Source organism: Biomphalaria glabrata, chromosome 10 (assembly GCF_947242115.1).
Source record: "Biomphalaria glabrata chromosome 10, xgBioGlab47.1, whole genome shotgun sequence".
NCBI classification, from domain to species: domain Eukaryota; kingdom Metazoa; phylum Mollusca; class Gastropoda; family Planorbidae; genus Biomphalaria; species Biomphalaria glabrata.
Genome location: NC_074720.1, coordinates 1,184,997 through 1,202,554, shown reverse-complemented (window position 1 = coordinate 1,202,554; position 17,558 = coordinate 1,184,997). Strand labels below are relative to the sequence as shown.

Sequence of the window (17,558 nt, the reverse complement as noted above, 5' to 3'; positions counted from 1 at the left end):
GGGGGGCTAGGTATGCATATGTTAAAAGTTTAGGAAATGCTGGTGTAGATCTATTTGAAAATTTAATTACATGACTAATCCAAACTTATTGATACAGCTATAGATGCTTAATATAATCTTTGTTTCTCTTTTTTTCTCTGAATACTAATAGCTCTGATGTACTGTTACATAAAAATGATTATGCTTTGTTTTAAATATTTATGTATTTAATTATACTTCAATGTTTATAGAACACATTTTTTGTTTTTGGATAGAACAACACATTAACAATATATTTTTCTAAATTTACAGCTGCAATATATATGGATCCATCAATCAGGCTACGCATTTTTATTTTATTTAATTTTCTTTAAAGCACAATATTTCATACTGTTTTTCATAATTGTAAATTATTTTTAATGTACCGGTATTTAAAAAAATTACCTTGTAATTTATATAACAAAACATTAAGCATAATTGATCATCTTTGTTTACCTTTATTTACTTATTTAACTTTTTTATTTCTTATAACATAAGTGATGCTTATGCCAGATACATTAGGTGTTGAACCTTTTTACAAAGCTTATATCAACTCTCTATCTGCCTGTATGTTATGTCTGACACCCAATCTCGGATTAAGCTGAAATGTTTCACAATTATTTCTTTTACCTGATAATACAACAATCAATAAAATAATTTAACAAATTTACTAAAATAACTATTGGTAACTTATAATTTTGTTTCATATCTTGAATGAGGGAAAGAAATTGTTCCGATACTTGACTGAAGTGGTGGTATAAATTGAATGTCTCCTTTATAGGTTGCTCCTCTAAATGGAAACAAACATACAATCTTCCAGTCATAAGTGCCTCACTAGCAGACTGGTTAGCACCTCAGCCCAAGGAGGCATGAGCCTGGATACTAGTTTGAATTCAGGTCATTCCCTTTTTTTTTAAATGCCTTTAAAAATCAATTACAGTAACATCCACCCTGGTCCAGATAAGTGTCATAGCATACTGAGAAAACTAAAAGCATGAAATAATTCTAAAAAAAAACATTGGTAAAAATATTATTAATCGTACCGATTTATTGTTGTTGTTCAATATTACTATAATTTCTTATTATAAATTATTATAATTATAATCTATTAGAAATTTGATTACATGACTGATCCAAACTAATTGATACAATTACACTTCGTTTAAGCTTTTTTTTTTTTCAAACCATTTTTGTTTTTACAATTTTAACATTAAGATCAATAGTAACTCAACACATGCATGGTTGCAGTGCTAGTCATTTAGTGTTGAAGAGTCATGTTTTTTTTTTTATTATTTTTTTAAGCATTTCAATAGTACCTAGTTTCAGACCTTGCAATACATGGAACAGATGATGTACATGTCATTTGTTTCTATGGCTGATTAGGGTGTCATGCTGCTAGCACAATGGCCCACTGCCTTTACTTTCCCCAAAAAATTTCAGATAACCATTAGAGATGAGTGAATTCAGGTGCATCCTTAAATTCCTGAAATTCAAAATCAATCAGATTGGAACCTAAGATCCCTCTGTTTAGAAGCTAAGTGCTTTGTAACTAAGTCACTTGCCTTTTTTAGCTTAATATCTTATCTTATCTTATATAATACAGACGTTACTTCAAAAAAGAAGATGATTACATCCTACGCGTCATGCGTTTAGTCATGCATATTAACCATTGACTTAAATTCTGCCAAGTCACTGGTTTTCCTGGCTATCTCAGGCAACCCATTCCATGCTCTAATAGCACTAGGGAAGAAGGAGTATTTGTACAAATTTGTCCTAGCATATGGGACGAGGAATGTGCCTTTTAATATGTTATATGTTAAGTTTCAGTATTTGTAAACCTGCTTTCTTTGTCTACATCTTTACAAAGAGATTCAATTCAAATATTGCTAAGAGTTCGCCCTCCTGATCCAAGTGAAAAAGACTTTGCACCATGAGTTCTGGATGTTAACACTGCAGACAATGCCATTATTCTTCACACAAAGCCAGAGCCCACAATTTTCACCTATGACAATGTAGCAGATGCTGACACCACACAGGTTGGTCACAGTAAAGAATGAAATTTTATCCTTAACCTTTAACCTTTAAAAAAAACACAAAAGAAATGAATTAGAATGTTGTATCCAATTTTTTGATGTTACAAACTACTTTTCCTTTAATATTCTTTTTTAATGTGAAAAATTTAAATTGTGTGAATGCTTGGTCCAGACACTAGTAGAGCAACTTAGTTTATACAATTAAAAACAAATGTTCACTCTATTGAATTTTTATTTGCAAGAAATTCTATCAAAATTTCTGCTGCTGTCTTAGTATGTCTATCGATATAATTAAGTATTGCAAGCAGGAAAAAATCATGTATGATTTGAGATGAAAATGTGTATATTTTTATATACACAAGAGATATGATTTACAGTAGACAAATAGAATAGGTTTAGTTTTGAAGAATTGAAGATTTCCTTCTTCTTCTAGCCAGCTTTTTGTTGCTGAGCTGTAAGCTCCTTTGCGATCTGTGCCAAGGAAAAATTAGAATGTTTTTTTTTAGCTGTTCCACACTGCCATACTGAGTGTTGGTTATGATAGGTTGTTGTAATATTGTCTGCCTAAGGTGAATTAGATTGGAGCATTCAAAGAAGATATGATTGACAGTTTCAAGAGGCTGGGCGCAATGTTTGCGGAGGGGTTGGTGGGTCTGGTTTATTCTGTTATGGTGAAAATGTAAAGCTTTGTGTCCTGTTCTAAGTTGAAAGAAAGTAGATAGCTGTTTTAAGGGGAGGAAATTGATACTGTTTAGATAAAGCTTGTTTTTGCATGGTCATGCAATTGCTTGCTAACATTGAGTTTTGAGTGTGGCAATTAAATGGTCTGTTGGGTTTTTCCATGGATAATTTGCCTATTCATTTCCCATGATGCCTGTGTTACCAAGGATCTATTGTAATGTCACAGTGATGTTAAAATTCAACATTATATAAGATAAGATAATGTTTATTGATCCAATCTAATGAAAATTCAGTTTGACTACAACTGACAACCTCAGGGTAACTACTGTACTGTATAGGTTATCAAGATTTCTTGGGCTAGATGAGTCTGTACAGACAATAATCTCTGATAGTGATAGTTGTTATAGACTTTTTCTTACTGTCTGTAAAGTAATAGAGATTGCATCCATTTTGGCTTCAATATTTGACCAATGCTTTCCACATTTTACATTTATCCTTAAGTGTTTTTTTTCGGGAAAGACCTGGAGGACACTTAAGACCATCATTTATAATGGCTTTGAAGAATGAAGTGTATATGTGGATAGCTATTTTTGGATAGCTTTCTATTGATTCTAGGGTACCTGTATCCAATTGGTTAGGTTATTGCTTATTATTTTTATCTTTTAGATTTGAAGATAAAATTCAAGATATTATTAAAACATTTCTTTTTCATTTCCAGGAAGCTGTGTTTTCACTAGTTGGTAAAAAGATTATTGAAGATTGTTTAAATGGCTACAATGGATCCATATTAGCTTAGTAAGTCATGAAATCTAATTTATTGAAGGTATTTAGAAGATGGAGTGATAAATACATCATTGTCTAGTAGTGTTTGTCAAGTCTTAGCTCTTTCCTCTTAAGCTTCAATAATTTTAAAGCTCACCTTTGTTTCAGATTTGTTTTTAACTTGTAACAGTATTTTTTTTTTATACAAAGACTCTGTCAGGGGCAGTGGTAGAGGTTTGTACACTGTACACTTACATTTCACTCTCTCTATTGTTAACATTTTATTTCTTTTGCACTTTCTTAGTGGTAAGACTGGCTCAGGAAAAAGTTTTACTATGTTTGGTAAGTGTTCTTTCATTATTAAAAAAAATAAAATCTTGGCATTTATGATATTGTATTATTTTTTTGTTACAACGAATATTATATAAAAAATTACCTTAAATTAAATAGATTTTCTGAAGGAGACGTGGTGGCTGAGCGGTAAAGTGCTTGGCTTCCAAACAAGTGTTCAAATCCTGGTGAAGACTGGGATTTTTAATTTTGGGATCTTCAGGCGTCCACCCAGCTCTAATGGGTATCCAACATTAGTTGGGAAAAGTAAATGTGATTGGTCATTGTGCTGGCCACATGACACCCTAAGTAACTATAGGCCACAGAATCAGATGACCTTTACATCTTCTGCCCTATAGACCACAAGGTCTTAAAGGGGAATTAGATTTTATGAGTTCTTTGGCCAGCATTTCTCAAGTAGGGAGACATGACATGCATACAAAAGGGAAAGCTTTTTTTCAAAGGACAAAATATTAGTTATATTTTAATTGTAGTTATAAATATCAATATTTGAATATATTGATCTAGTAAAAACTGCATTATTGCCGATGTTTAAGAAAAAATTTAACAGAGAAATTTATTTTAAATCTTTTTTTTTTATTATTAAAGGTCCCTCTGAGAACTTGGAAAGCTCTCAGCTTCGCGGTGTGATTCCCAGAAGTTTGGAGTATCTCTTTAGTGTAATAGCTCACCAACAAGATGTAACTTTCTTTTATTGTATTAGATTTAAATGTTTCCTTTTTTTTTCTGCCCCACTTTTTTTTAAAACACGAATCATAAAATTTTTTAAATTCTTTTCACAGCATGGCAGTAAAAAACAGTTTTTGTGTCGCTGCTCCTTTTTAGAAATCTATCAAGAGCAAATCTTTGATCTTTTGGATACAGCTTCACAAGGTATTCGCTTATGTGAGAATATGAACAAAGGTGTCTTTATAGATGGACTCATTGAGCAAGTTATCTGCAACCCAAGAGATGCTTATCAGGTATTAAAGCCATCATTGAGTTAATTCTAGTTTTACACATTTTTGTTTTTTGTAAGATTTTTCTTGATAATAATATGCCTGAATTGAGTTTTAAAGGAATGGAACATACTTTGTTGTCTTCAGTTAATAATCAAGGGCTGGTTGAATCGTAGAGTAGCTCTTACTTCCATGAACAGAGAGGGTTCGTGCTCTCATGCTGTTTTTACAGTTAAAATAGAGTCAAAGGTATAGTTTTTATTTCAATTAAATGTTAATGTTAATTAAAACATGTACACTTAATGTACAAATAGACATTTATTTTTGTCTGTGTTTATCTACTAGGAGGAAGTAGGTGGTTTCCAAAAAAGCAATATATCACAGATAAATCTAATTGATCTGGCAGGATCAGAGAGACAGAAAGCTACCAACACTGACAGCACTCGGCTCAAAGTAGTTCTTCATTTTCTTTTGGAGTAGAAGAAAGTTATATTAATTTCTGATAATTGCTCATGAAATAGTCTATGATAGAAAACTAATGTCAAAATGGATTCTAGCTGAATTTTATGTTTTTGCTAAAGTTACTTATATTCTGTGAAATTTTACAAAGGAAATGTTTGGTAAGTTTAAATGTTTCAATAGAGATAAAAGAAAAAAAAAAGTATAGTTTCTTAACTTTGATAATAAAAATCATGCAAGTAATAATTTTTTATTTTGTTATCTGAAACTAAAATAACTTTTGGTCCTTTAATGATTATTTAATTTTATTAAAAAGGACATACATTTCTCCTTAATTCTTTACCAATTATAACATTTTTTTAATAACAAAAAGGTTATTGAAGTGAAATCATAACAGGCTAGTGAATGATGAACATGCCAAGTTAATAATTCCATCAGATGTTGAAAATAATTATGGCAAGAAATATTTGAACCTGTGCCTCGTACTAGACGTAACCATCTGTCTAAAAATTAAACAAACTTATGTTAACATTAAATATAACTTTTGTTTTTTGCTTCTCTGAAACATATATATGCTCATTAAAAGACCATATGTGTACTATACAATAGGCCAAACTCATGCACTCTAACAAGTCTAAATCTCTGCTAGTAAGTTAAATAAGTTTTACATAATCAATTTTTACCTTTTTACTTCAGATCTCCAAAAATAGAGGATTTGAATCTTTCTTTCAAAGATTATGAAATATTCTTTTTACAGGAGGATTCATTTAAGGTTGGTTGAACTTGAAAAGAAAACCTGTGCTCATAAAGTGAAAATAAGATATCTTGTATATACATTTTTTTTAAATTGAATTAGGAGTTGGTGAAAATCTGTCTATTTTTATTTATTGACAGAAATTGTATGCTGTCATTAGTAAACTTCAACAAGAAAATCAAAACTTGCTGGAAAAGTTGAACTTTATGAATCACTTAGAGGTTTGTTAGTGATAGCTAAAATAAATTAGCACTTTTCATTTAAAGTTTTTATAAAACCAATATTTATGTATTGTATGATAATAATAAGGCTTGTCTTCGAGTCCAAAGATTAGTAAGGAATGCAGTATTTCCCATGGCTCCTCAGCCCCAGCTGTGACCTAAATATTTTGCCACATCCATGGCAAGCATAACCATTGTTTGCAGGTGGTCAATTTGGATTTTCTTTTCGCTGTCTGTGTTTGTCCTCGGCAGCGGATTTTCTTTTGGTCTCAAATGTGTATCCTGCGGCCTTTTTTGTGAGTGACCTCCAGCTATCTCTCATGAGGCCGCATGTAACCAGGTGCTCTGTTCTATGTCAGCTAAGGAAAGTTGACCCCTAAGCTGGTCTTTGAAGCATTTTTGTAGGGCGCCTTTGTTACCTTTTAGCTCACCAAAAAAGACTGTCTTTGGCATACGTTTGTCTCCCATATGGGATAACAATAGACTTAAAATGAGTTCTTTGATTGCGCAGCAGCTTTTAAAATGGATAAATAAAAAAATGACATGTAACAAATCAAAGCAGCACTAGGGTACTTAAGTATAAAGTTAATAACATTTGGTGAAGCATAAGCTCTTAAATCATAGAGTTCTGAATTGCCAACGTTGACCAAGTACTAAGCTAACATCTGACTGTGCCATACAGGTCCCCCCAGAAAAAAAAGCTTCCAAGCCAGTAGAGTTATTTTTGGTCTGTAGACCTGTATTGTTACCCAGGGTAATGTCAGAGCCTATCTTTGTTTCACCAGATTTTGTTCACTTTTTTCTGTCAGCAATTATTGTGCTTATGTTATATGTCATGTTTCATTTGTTTTAGGAGGCCTGGTAAATGCTAGCCCTCCAAGCCGGGGGTCCCGGGTTCAACTCTTGGTGAAGACTGGAATTTTTCATTTCAGGATCTTTGGGTGCCTTAATTGGTACCTGACATTAAGTGGGGAAAAGTAAAGGCTGTTAGTCATCATTTTTTTTTTATTAAGTTTAAGGACCCACAGCTACATTTTCTTATCTCATCTAAACCATTTGCAGTGTTCCTGTCTGTCTGGATGTCAATGTCTCTTTTCTCAGTTGTCAAAGATAAATTGCTTTCCTCCTCCTCAAGTACTAAGTACTTAGGATCATTCACTCAAGAAATTCACCTGAAGAGTCAGTGTTCACTCTTTGCAGTTCTTCTTCTTTGGCTGTCAGCTGAGATTCATGATTCTGAGGAATAAAAAATATTGTGTTGACTCCATTTGTAACTTAGTTTGCATATTTTCTATTTTTTACACTTTGACTTCTGTATCAAACTTTATTCTACTGCAATGTTCTGAACTTAGGACTATTAAAGCTTTCATTGTGTTTATTTCCTCCTCCATCTTTTCTCTTAGTGACTGGTTCTAAAAATAAATCTGTCTGTATTTCCTGTTCAAACATCTCTGGGCTTATCACCTTCGATGAAGTCCAGTAGGGAATCGGGGCCGGAGGCGCCATTATCCCGTTGATGGTTAGAAAGGCTTTTATCCAACCACCAGGCCTGGACATGGGGCTCTTCACCCCTGTCCTGTCTGAGGGCACCCAACGGTAGGCGGCCATATCGGTTGACTGAATGGGAAAACCGGGCCGTGCCATGTACACAGCGCACCGTCCCTGCTCTCATACCACTCGCTATAAGTGGTCGAGGACAGTACTAACTGCGGGGAGCTTGTCTCATATTCCTATTCTGTAACCGCCACAATTCCGTGCGGGAGTCGCCACTCCAGGCTCCTGGTACTGATGACGACCCCCTTTGTGGAACGGCGTGGCGGACTTTTTGGACTGGGTTGCTGGTTACTTGTTCCATCCCCATCCCGAGTGAGATAAAAAAAAACAAAAGCTCACCCAGGGAGACCTGCTAGAAGGCCTGGTTCGCTACTCGTTCTTAGCCTGTCCAGATCCACCTCTGGATGTTTCCACCGGAGGGCCACGCTGAGGCGACGGGTAGCTGGAATATCTTTTAATTCACATATTTACTGTAATATACATTTACTTTAATTTTTTACACTCCCTATTGAAAAGTTACAACAAGAGTTGTAAATTAAATTAATTTTACTAATAATCTCTTCATAGTGGCCTCCAACATTATAACATTTCACCACAATGGCTTTGTCTGAACGAAATGCGGGAAAATATGCAGGTTGCAACTGGGTTTGTGAAGTCATGTGAAACACTGTAATCATCCTTAATCTTCGGAATCGAAGACATTAATATTATAGTTGTTGTCAATGTGAAGTATTTAACTGTTTACATTTGTGCATAATGTTCCTGAACTGTGGAACTAGCTTACTGGTTGTTATCCTCTTGACTGCTTACACTTGTTTATTTTCAATCATATTTTCAAAGATGTATGTGGACCCTAATAATGGGAAACTTTAACAGCAATGTTTTTTAAGTTTGGAAATGCAGTTTCTAGAAAAGACCCATAAAACTCCTGTGGAAGAACATACTTGAACTTCTCTTTCAGGTCATTATTTGCTTGGAGGTGTGTCCTCTAGAGTTGAATCAGCTAATTGGTGAACTAATGAAATTGAAAACTGTTTCTAAGTTCTTGACTTCTTAAAATTTGCTTTCAAATTCCACAATCAAAGAATAAGTCTTGTACTTTTCAACCCCTTTACACTTTTTCAGCAAATGTCAAAACCTGTCTTTACTTGTTTGCCTGGAGAAATGGGATGACTTTGTTTGAAAAGATTTAACATGCACATACATTTCATGTGCAAATAACCAATTGGGATAGTGTTGATGGCAAACATAAAGGCTATCTTTCACTCTTCCTTAGAAATATTAGTTACAAAGTCACAGGAACAAAACAATTTCTTCCTTGAGATCTCAAGTTTTTCTCATTACCTTGAACATGCTAAGCTAGCGGATAACACTGTAGTACCAAACATTGGAATGATATGTTTCTAAATATCCAAGTAGTTCTCTGAACTGCCTGTGATCAAGACCCCTAGCTCTGATAACTTTGAGCTCTGAGATAATTGGGTCAATACCATGTCTAATATTCAATGCAGCTTTTCACAAACTTTCCAGTGTAGAGGTAAGAGTTTATGGTTGGGATATTGTTCTTTCTTTTATTAGGAAAGCTTTGTGCGTGTTTTTCTCAGTCAAAGCTCGGACACCATGTTGTTAAACTCGCCATCTTGTTCCATGCCAACCCAACATTTTCAACTAGTTCTTTATAGTACTGAATAAAAAAATGGCCTGAGTTTGTGTCTTTGACTAAATGTTTCGACATATTACCAATTACAAAAATCCTCCTTTACTTTAAACTTATTAGAATGGCATATAAAGAAATGTTTCTTTAGCATCTTCGTCATAAGAATCAGAAGTTTCAATAATTTAAATAGATTTTTAAAATCATTATATTTTTACACATTAAGTGGGCATATATAATGTTTTTGGGTGTCAGCGGGCGGCATAAAATGCTCCGGTGGGCTGCATGTGGCCTGCTGGCCATAATTTGCCCACCCCTGGTCTAGATGGAAGGCAAATTTTTAAAATTCTTTAATGAGGGGAGTGGATGTACAATAAACCTTATTTAAAAAATTATAATTGGTTAAAAAAAAACTTTCATTTTGATTTCTAGAAATTTGAAAAAGACAACAAAGTTTTACAAGCTATGTTGAAGCACACAGAAGGTAAGACTGCCCTATTACTAACAAATATTTTATTGTAACTTTCAGAAATAAATTTGCTTAGTTGTTTGACATTGCATTCTGATAATAGGAAATTTCTAGCTCAGGTTCTCATGATAGTCCCTTGCCATTAACAATGTCAGAAGGTTATTACTTTGGTTGGTAAATAGATGTATGTGGTATTTGTTATGCTTGCTCATGAAAAGTAAATTATATAAGTAAAAAAGTCAAAATGACCAGGTAGCCCATCCATACCTAGTTGTCATTGTAGGCAGTAGGCTTTTTTGAGGGGAAAACTATCTGAAAAACCTAGGAAAGGGAAGTCACATTATTTTTCTTGTATGAATTAAACACTTTAAAAGTTCAAAAGAAAATACAACTTATGACACTTGTAGTTGTATAGTTGTATAGTCTTATTAAATGAGCATCACTAAACAAGATAGATAACTTTGACCCACTACAACTATGTGAGATCATCTCAAAATGGACAAATTCTTTCAATGAAAAAACTGAACATGACAAAAACATAAACAAATGCATTAATGGCTCTAACCTATTAGCTTTGCTACTTTATTTCAATTCTTTTTTAGTATCATGACTTTTTTCTTTATTTAATACTTTGAAACAAGAAAACTGCAAAATAAAACAACTTAATGAAATAAAAAAGCTTCTTCTGTGTTTATTTATTTAGCTCTGTAGTTTGTAAGGTCATTGGTCTTTACCAAATTCAAATGATCAAGCTAGAATAATTGTATAATTTTGACTTTTCTGGAATAAAATTATTCTAATTTCTTTGTGTTCAATAGTTTGTGAGCAGAAAGCTCCTGAAGTGCCAAATTTTCAAGTTATTAAGAAAATTGAATTAGCCTATAGCCGCAAGATGGAAGAGTTTGAGAGATCAATCTTTGGCAAAGATGTAAGTATCAAAGATACTGTCTAACTGTTGTAACTGTTGAGGAAACTGTAACATTAAAAAAAAATTCCTATGCCTTTTTTTTTTTTTTTTTTACAAACCCTGCCTTTTTCTTAATTAATAAAATGATTCTTCACCAATTTAAGGACTCAGCATTGATTATGTTTAATTTTACTTGTTTAGATTGTAATCTGTTTTTAAGAGTCAAGTTTACTTAACCCTTTTACTAATATGTTATTCTTGCAAGGTTTAAGAAATTCTAATTTATCATTCTTTTAATGGTCATTGTATTTACTTTGAACACTTGTAACTGAATATCTCAGCTACACCACCTTGTGATCAATATCATTTAAATATTGCATGCAATTATTGTAACTATACATGTTTTATTTTCAATCAGAAAAAAAGTAGCTGAGTTATTATTTGAAGTAGCAAAATTAAAAGAGGAACTTCACCTTGCCAGAGAAACACATGCATCTGTTTTAAAAGACAGGAATGTAAGTATATTTTGTATTTTGCATTGTTTTTACCCCTTCACTTTACAATTGATTCATCAAGCAAACTAGGGATTACTAAGACACTCCCTTCTTCTATATTAAGCCTTTTTTTTTCTTTACGATGCCATCTGCTCATTTAAGAAACTGGTGAATTCTGGGACTCCCCTTTGATTATGTTGATCCCCTCACAGCTTCAATTCAATGGCACACCCTTCAATCTTAACAAATGCATCATGCCCACCCAGTTGAGAAGGAGACTTTTTATAGTATCACAAGCCTTAACATTAGGCTCTACTCAACAAAATCTACTTTGACTCATTCCTTTCTGTCTTTTCAATTTTTTTCCTTACATTTTAGTGCTGTTCTGTGGAAGCTTTTCAAACTTCATTGAAACATTTAGAACATGCACACAATCAAAACTTCCCACTCTTGATGGCTAGCCATGCAGCTTTTGCCATTCAGAAGCGTGGTCGAGAGGCCAAGTGCGCTTGAACTTGGCTTGGCTTGGCTACCTAGAAGGGGGCTCGAGGTTCGACACCTGACTCGGGCAGAGTTGTGTTTACTGAGCGCCTAAAGGCAGCATGGAAAACCAACTCCTAGATACCCCCTCCCCCCACCGGTCCACAAATGAGATTGGACCAAAAGCACTCTGAGCATGCTATAAGCATGAAAGTAGCGCTATATAAAAGCTATAATAATAATTCAGCTGAACATCACGTTTATAAGTAGAAAAACTCCTGCTCATGAATACATTAGATTGAATAGATTTTAAAGACATTTTGTAACTTGTATTAATTTCCTCAAGTCAATGATGCTAATTAAAACTCTATTTTTAAGGTATTAATAATCTATTACTTTTTTCTAATGATTCATTTTAACACAGGGATGTCTACCTTGTCTAATTGTCATTAGATGGTCACAATGTTGACTTACTTGACTTATTCCTTTTGACTCCCAGAAGGGCATAGGGCTTTAACAGTACCACTTCATGGGCGTCTGTTCTGGGCAACTCCCTTCAGTTGAGTCTATGTTGCTTTTTGGATGGCTGCCAGATCGTGTGCTTTGTGCTCTGGACTGTCGTTAGATGGTCATGATTGTCACAGTCTCAGTTGACATTGCCTGATTTAATGTTCACATCATGTTAAGAGGTTAAAAGACACGTGGAATTCCTGATGTAGAAAACAGGAAAAGTAAAAAGTATGTTACAGGCTTGGAAACAGGAGTTGCATTGCTCAGTCCATACCACATTTGTTACTGATTGTCCTGATGGAAAGTTAAATTTGAATTTGGCCATGATAGCACTATTGATAAGGGTTAGGATCATTGAATGTGTTTGTTCTCGTACTCAAAATTACTGAAAGGATATAGACTATATACATTCTATATATTTTTAACATTTTTGCATAGTATCTTTTTCATGCTTAGAACATGATCATTGCTCTAATGTTTTTTTTGTGTGGAAATGTAGGGGGAGGGGTATATGGGTTAAGGTTTTCTATGCTGATTTAGGCAGTCAGCAAACAACTTAATTGGGTTTCGAACTGAAGCCTCCTTGCAGCCAAGCAGTTTATGCCACTGACTTGTAAAAACATATTCTTCTTGTTTTCATATCAACACAATTATTTTACATTTTATCGTTATTTATCTTTTTTTTTAGTGCAATAAAATGGGTGCTGCTGAGGCATTTCAAGAATTTCAGAGTGCTGTGCCTATGCAAGGAGGTGCTATTGGTGAGCCTGGAGAGAGAAAGTCATCTTCAGAAAAAAATGGCTCGGTTAGAGGTAATTATGCCCAGAATAGTAATGCTTTACACTTTATATATTTATATTTCACTACACACACAGATTATATCACCCAATTATATCACCAAAAATGGACAACAAAGATTAAGACTACTAAAACAATTTCCTTATTATGCATTACAAAAAATATTGTCAATGTACTATGCTCTCATCTGTAATATTTTAATTTTCAACATCTGCCTGGTTTGGTAATCTGAACATTAAAAATAAACTTGATACGCCCTTAAAAGTACAATCATTGGCATTTAACACAAACCATACTTGGATACTTATTTGAGGAAAACATTAAGAAAATTATAAAGATTTTAAAGATAAACACCCTCTGGGTCACAATTTTAACATTTACTATCACATGGACAATTATAAAGACACTGATCACAAAAACAGAATCAAACACTCTCTGTGTTTCCATAGCAAATTAATTATTGAATAAAATCCAACTTTAGATTTTAACTCCTAGCACTGTGTTGAAGTGAACTGGACAATGAATGTATAAAATGTATTTATTTGTTACAGTTTAGTAGCTATTAGTATAGATAAAGTAGTAAGTACATAGATCTTCATTAAAAATATTTGTTAAGTATTTTTTTGATTCTATTTTACTGCTACATTTTTTCAGGAAGAGCTCTAATAAAAGAAACAAAAATGCCAGAAATAAATGAACAATCTTGGAGAAGTAAAAAAAAGTGAATGAACTAATAACATCCTTTTAAAGAGTCACTGTTTTTGTAAAAGCAGTATAAAGTTTGTTTTTTTATACCAATCAATGGTTATAATTCAAATGAAAGCCACTTCATTCTTCTTAAAAAATCCAGTACAAGAGATACAGTACTTGTAAGCATGTCAATGATTGGTTGAATTCTACCAGTATTTGAATTAACGTATATTTTAGTTTGATGCCCAAGATTGGCATTGACTCTAGACAAATAATTGTGTTTATACACAGTTTGACTGTAAAAGAAATATGTCGAGATATTTTTGTTAAGATTTTTCTTAAGTTCAAGCTACTACACTCTTTTAGTCAATAAGTTCTACAATGGAATTTAAAAAGATGTTTATGGAAATTGTCTTTCATTTCACTAGCCATTTGTTTCTCATAAAAATTGTGGAATTGAAAATGTCTGTTACATGTGCTTCTATATCTAATATTTATGAATATGTATATAGAATATCCTCTGCTTAAAAGTATGCTTTATTGGAATATGTTTGATGTCAATACTTGTAATAAAATGAACAAGAGGTGTTTCACTCTAGTAGTTTAAATTTTCATAAGTTATGAACTAGAGGCCTTAAATAAAATTTACTACTTTTGGATAAATTTGTCATCTCTGTAACTGTAATGTAACTAGGCCTCAAGGTTTCCTAAATTGAGCAAAGAGAAAGAGCATCCACATTTATCTTTTTTCTAGAAAGAACAAAAATAAAGCTCAAATATTTCTCCTATTTTGACACAAATTAAGAAAAATAATATGACCATTTTTGTAGGAGCTCGCAAGGTTGAATTTATAGGTAGGCTATTTAGGCATGGTTGTATTTTACACAGCTACAACTGTATTAATACATAAATAAGCTGTCCTATTGTAAATATGTACTGTACATAAAGAATTAGTTATTAGAAATAGCTATTTGATCTTCATGTATTGTCTTGAATCCTTTTTTTTTTTTTGTTGGTGTTTTGATTTTTCTGAATAACTTATATGTTAAACTACTTGTATAATGTGTTTGTAAATATTCATATCAGATAATTTCTATTGCTGTTTATTATGACAGTCTTAAGTTTAAGGAAGTTGGAAGTTTTTGTTTATGTATCAACACAGACCATGAGCTCTATTATAACTGTCTGTCTGGTCTTTCAGTTTTTCTTTGGGTCATCTTTGTTTCATTGTGGCAGTCTGTATTTATATTTAGTGTATTTTTGCCATTTTATGCCCATAATTGAACCCAGACTCCTTTGGTTCAATCCTTCTAGCACTCTTAAATGCTTTGCATGTAGCTGCCAAATCTGAGAGCCATAATGAAGTGCTTCGAGGCCACTGCCTGGTAGGCCACAGAATCAGATGACCTTTACATCATCTGCCCTATAGACCACAAGGTCTGAAAGGGGAACTTTACTTACTTACTTAATTGCAGAAGTGTTGTACATAAAAACATTCCGTACTCAAGTTTAACTGCCATTAGTTAGAATCAATATCTTAAATAGAATAAGGTGTAATTTTTAACATTAAGCCACAGAAATGTGACCCTACAATGACTATGCTAGGAGTAGTAGTTGTTATTTATAATTATAGCAATCAATTTTTTTGTTAAAGGCCCCTAGTACTATTAGATCTTCAAATTAGCTTAGTGATATTGTAATATGTGATTTATATTAGCTGATATTTTATTGCTTTCATGGATTAACAAGAATTGGTTCTGTTACTTTTCATAACATTTGTCATTACACCACAACTGATGCCTTACTGAACAAAATGTTCTAATGAGTGAAAATAAAGTTATTTATTTTCTAATCTTGTTTTCAAGTTTCATCAATTTTTCTTTTACTTGGCAGAATTTACAACAGAGTAAGAAGCATCACACAACTTTTATTGGGATATAGAAATAGGGTCATCAAGTGGCTTCTATACTTTAAATACCAAACCACACCTTATAGTTCTCTAGTTCTGACTCAGTGTCATGTTGATCTGGTTGCTCTGTTCATCACATTTGACTTATAGCTCAAGATTTCTTTAACTTTGATCAAAATTTAGATTAGACCGATGAAAATAATTATATAACTTCAAGTAAACTTTAAATGTATAAAATATTAATGAGAGATAATATAGACCTAAAGGCTGTGGAATATGCTAAATTTGAAGTAAGTGGGAACTGGGAATAAAGGGAAACAACTGAGCATGATGTATATTCTACAAACGTACTTTTCTTGTTAGTGAAAGTAAACATGAGGATATAACATGTTCTATGTTTTAGATTTGTATTTTCACTCCAAAGAATTTGAAGGAGGGTGCCATTCTATTTTAATAATATAGATCAAGTAAGTGATAAATGCATTATAACTAAGAAAGAAGATAGCGAATAGAGTAGGAGCAAGTACACAGCCCTGCTTCACGCCATTTTCTATTGGAAAGTGATCAGAGAGGGCACCTCTGTGTCACACTGGCTTTCAGATAAGACCTAGTCCACTAAAGAGTGGGTTAGTCGGTCGAGCAACACTCGAGCAAAGATCTTTCCTGCTACTCACAGAAGTGTAATGCCTCGATAGTTTTAAGGTTTCTTCTTCTTATCTTATATAATACAGACGTTACTTCAAAAAAGAAGATGATTACGTCCTACGCGTCATGCATTTAGTCATGCATATTAACCAATGACTTAAATTCTGCCAAGTCACTGGTTTTCCTGGCTAGCTCAGGCAACCCATTCCATGCTCTAATAGCACTAGGGAAGAAGGAGTATTTGTACAAATTTGTCCTAGCATATGGGACGAGGAATATGCCTTTATCTTTGTGTCTTTCAGAGTATTTTATTAAATTTTGTTTTTGTATTTGAAGATTATGGTTCAGTGTTTTATGTATGATTGCTACTTTACTTTTGAGCCTTCTGTCCTGAAGGCTTTCTAAATTTAGTGATTTTACTAAAGGTGTTACTCTAGTCAAATGTGAATATTCGTTTGTTATGAATCTCACTGCTCTATTTTGTGTCTGTTCCAGTTTCTTAATGTTTTCTTGAGTTGAGGGGTCCCAAACGGAGGATGCATATTCTATTATTGGCCTGACCAAGGTTAAGTAACATTTTAGTTTTATGTTCTTATTTGATTTATAGAAATTTCTTTTAAAAAATGCTAATGCTTTGTTTGATTTTTTTGTAGTTTCATCAATATGTGGATTCCATGATAGTTTTTCATTTATTATAACACCTAGGTATTTTGCGTTTTTAGTCTGTGTTACTGGTTTGCCATGAATAAGATAAGTGGAATTAATTTGTTTTAGTTTTTTTGTTACTCTTAACAACTGACATTTTTCTGGGTGGAAAGACATGCTCCAATTTGATTCCCATTTCTGTAATTCATCTAATTCTCTTTGTAAAATATCTGTGTCTTGTGTTGTTTTTATTGTTCTATATATTATGCAATCGTCTGCAAATAATCTGACTTTTGTTCCTGAACTAATGCAATTTGGTAAATCATTTATGTAAATTAAAAATAGTAGTGGACCCAAGACTGTACCTTGAGGTACACCTGAGTTTACTGTTATCGGTGTTGATTTAGAGCCATTTATTATTACAGTTTGTTCTCTCCTTATCAGAAAGTCTTTAATCCACTGATGCAGTGGACCATTAATGCCGAAATATTTTAATTTTTTAAGCAAACTATGGTGGTGAACTTTGTCAAAAGCCTTAGAAAAATCTAGTAAGATAGCATCTATTTGTTCACTATTATCTAAACCT

The 17,558-nt window shown here is 33.0% G+C and overlaps 1 protein-coding gene across 1 annotated transcript; it reads left to right on the top strand.

Moving 5' to 3' along the window:
• The first annotated feature begins 812 nt into the window (after nt 1-812).
• LOC129928736 (kinesin-like protein KIF15) lies at nt 813-15,625 on the top strand. The gene is made up of 15 exons (XM_056044511.1): nt 813-915; nt 1,954-2,054; nt 3,451-3,527; nt 3,799-3,836; nt 4,434-4,525; nt 4,628-4,807; nt 4,931-5,032; nt 5,129-5,236; nt 5,939-6,014; nt 6,137-6,217; nt 9,858-9,909; nt 10,713-10,822; nt 11,220-11,316; nt 12,974-13,097; nt 13,738-15,625. The coding sequence occupies exons 1-9, from the start codon at nt 813-815 to the stop codon at nt 5,981-5,983; spliced, it is 846 nt and encodes a 281-aa protein (XP_055900486.1). The 3' UTR covers nt 5,984-6,014; nt 6,137-6,217; nt 9,858-9,909; nt 10,713-10,822; nt 11,220-11,316; nt 12,974-13,097; nt 13,738-15,625.
• The last annotated feature ends 1,933 nt before the right edge of the window (nt 15,626-17,558 follow it).

Excerpts from the sequence above, each read along its gene's own strand:
- LOC129928736 (XM_056044511.1), top strand. The coding sequence starts at position 813 with ATGGAAACAAACATACAATCTTCCAGTCATAAGTGCCTCACTAGCAGA. Across the intron at positions 3,528-3,798 it reads AATGGATCCATATTAGCTTA|TGGTAAGACTGGCTCAGGAA; the intron begins GTAAGTCATGAA and ends GCACTTTCTTAG. Across the intron at positions 5,237-5,938 it reads CTGACAGCACTCGGCTCAAA|ATCTCCAAAAATAGAGGATT; the intron begins GTAGTTCTTCAT and ends TTTTTACTTCAG.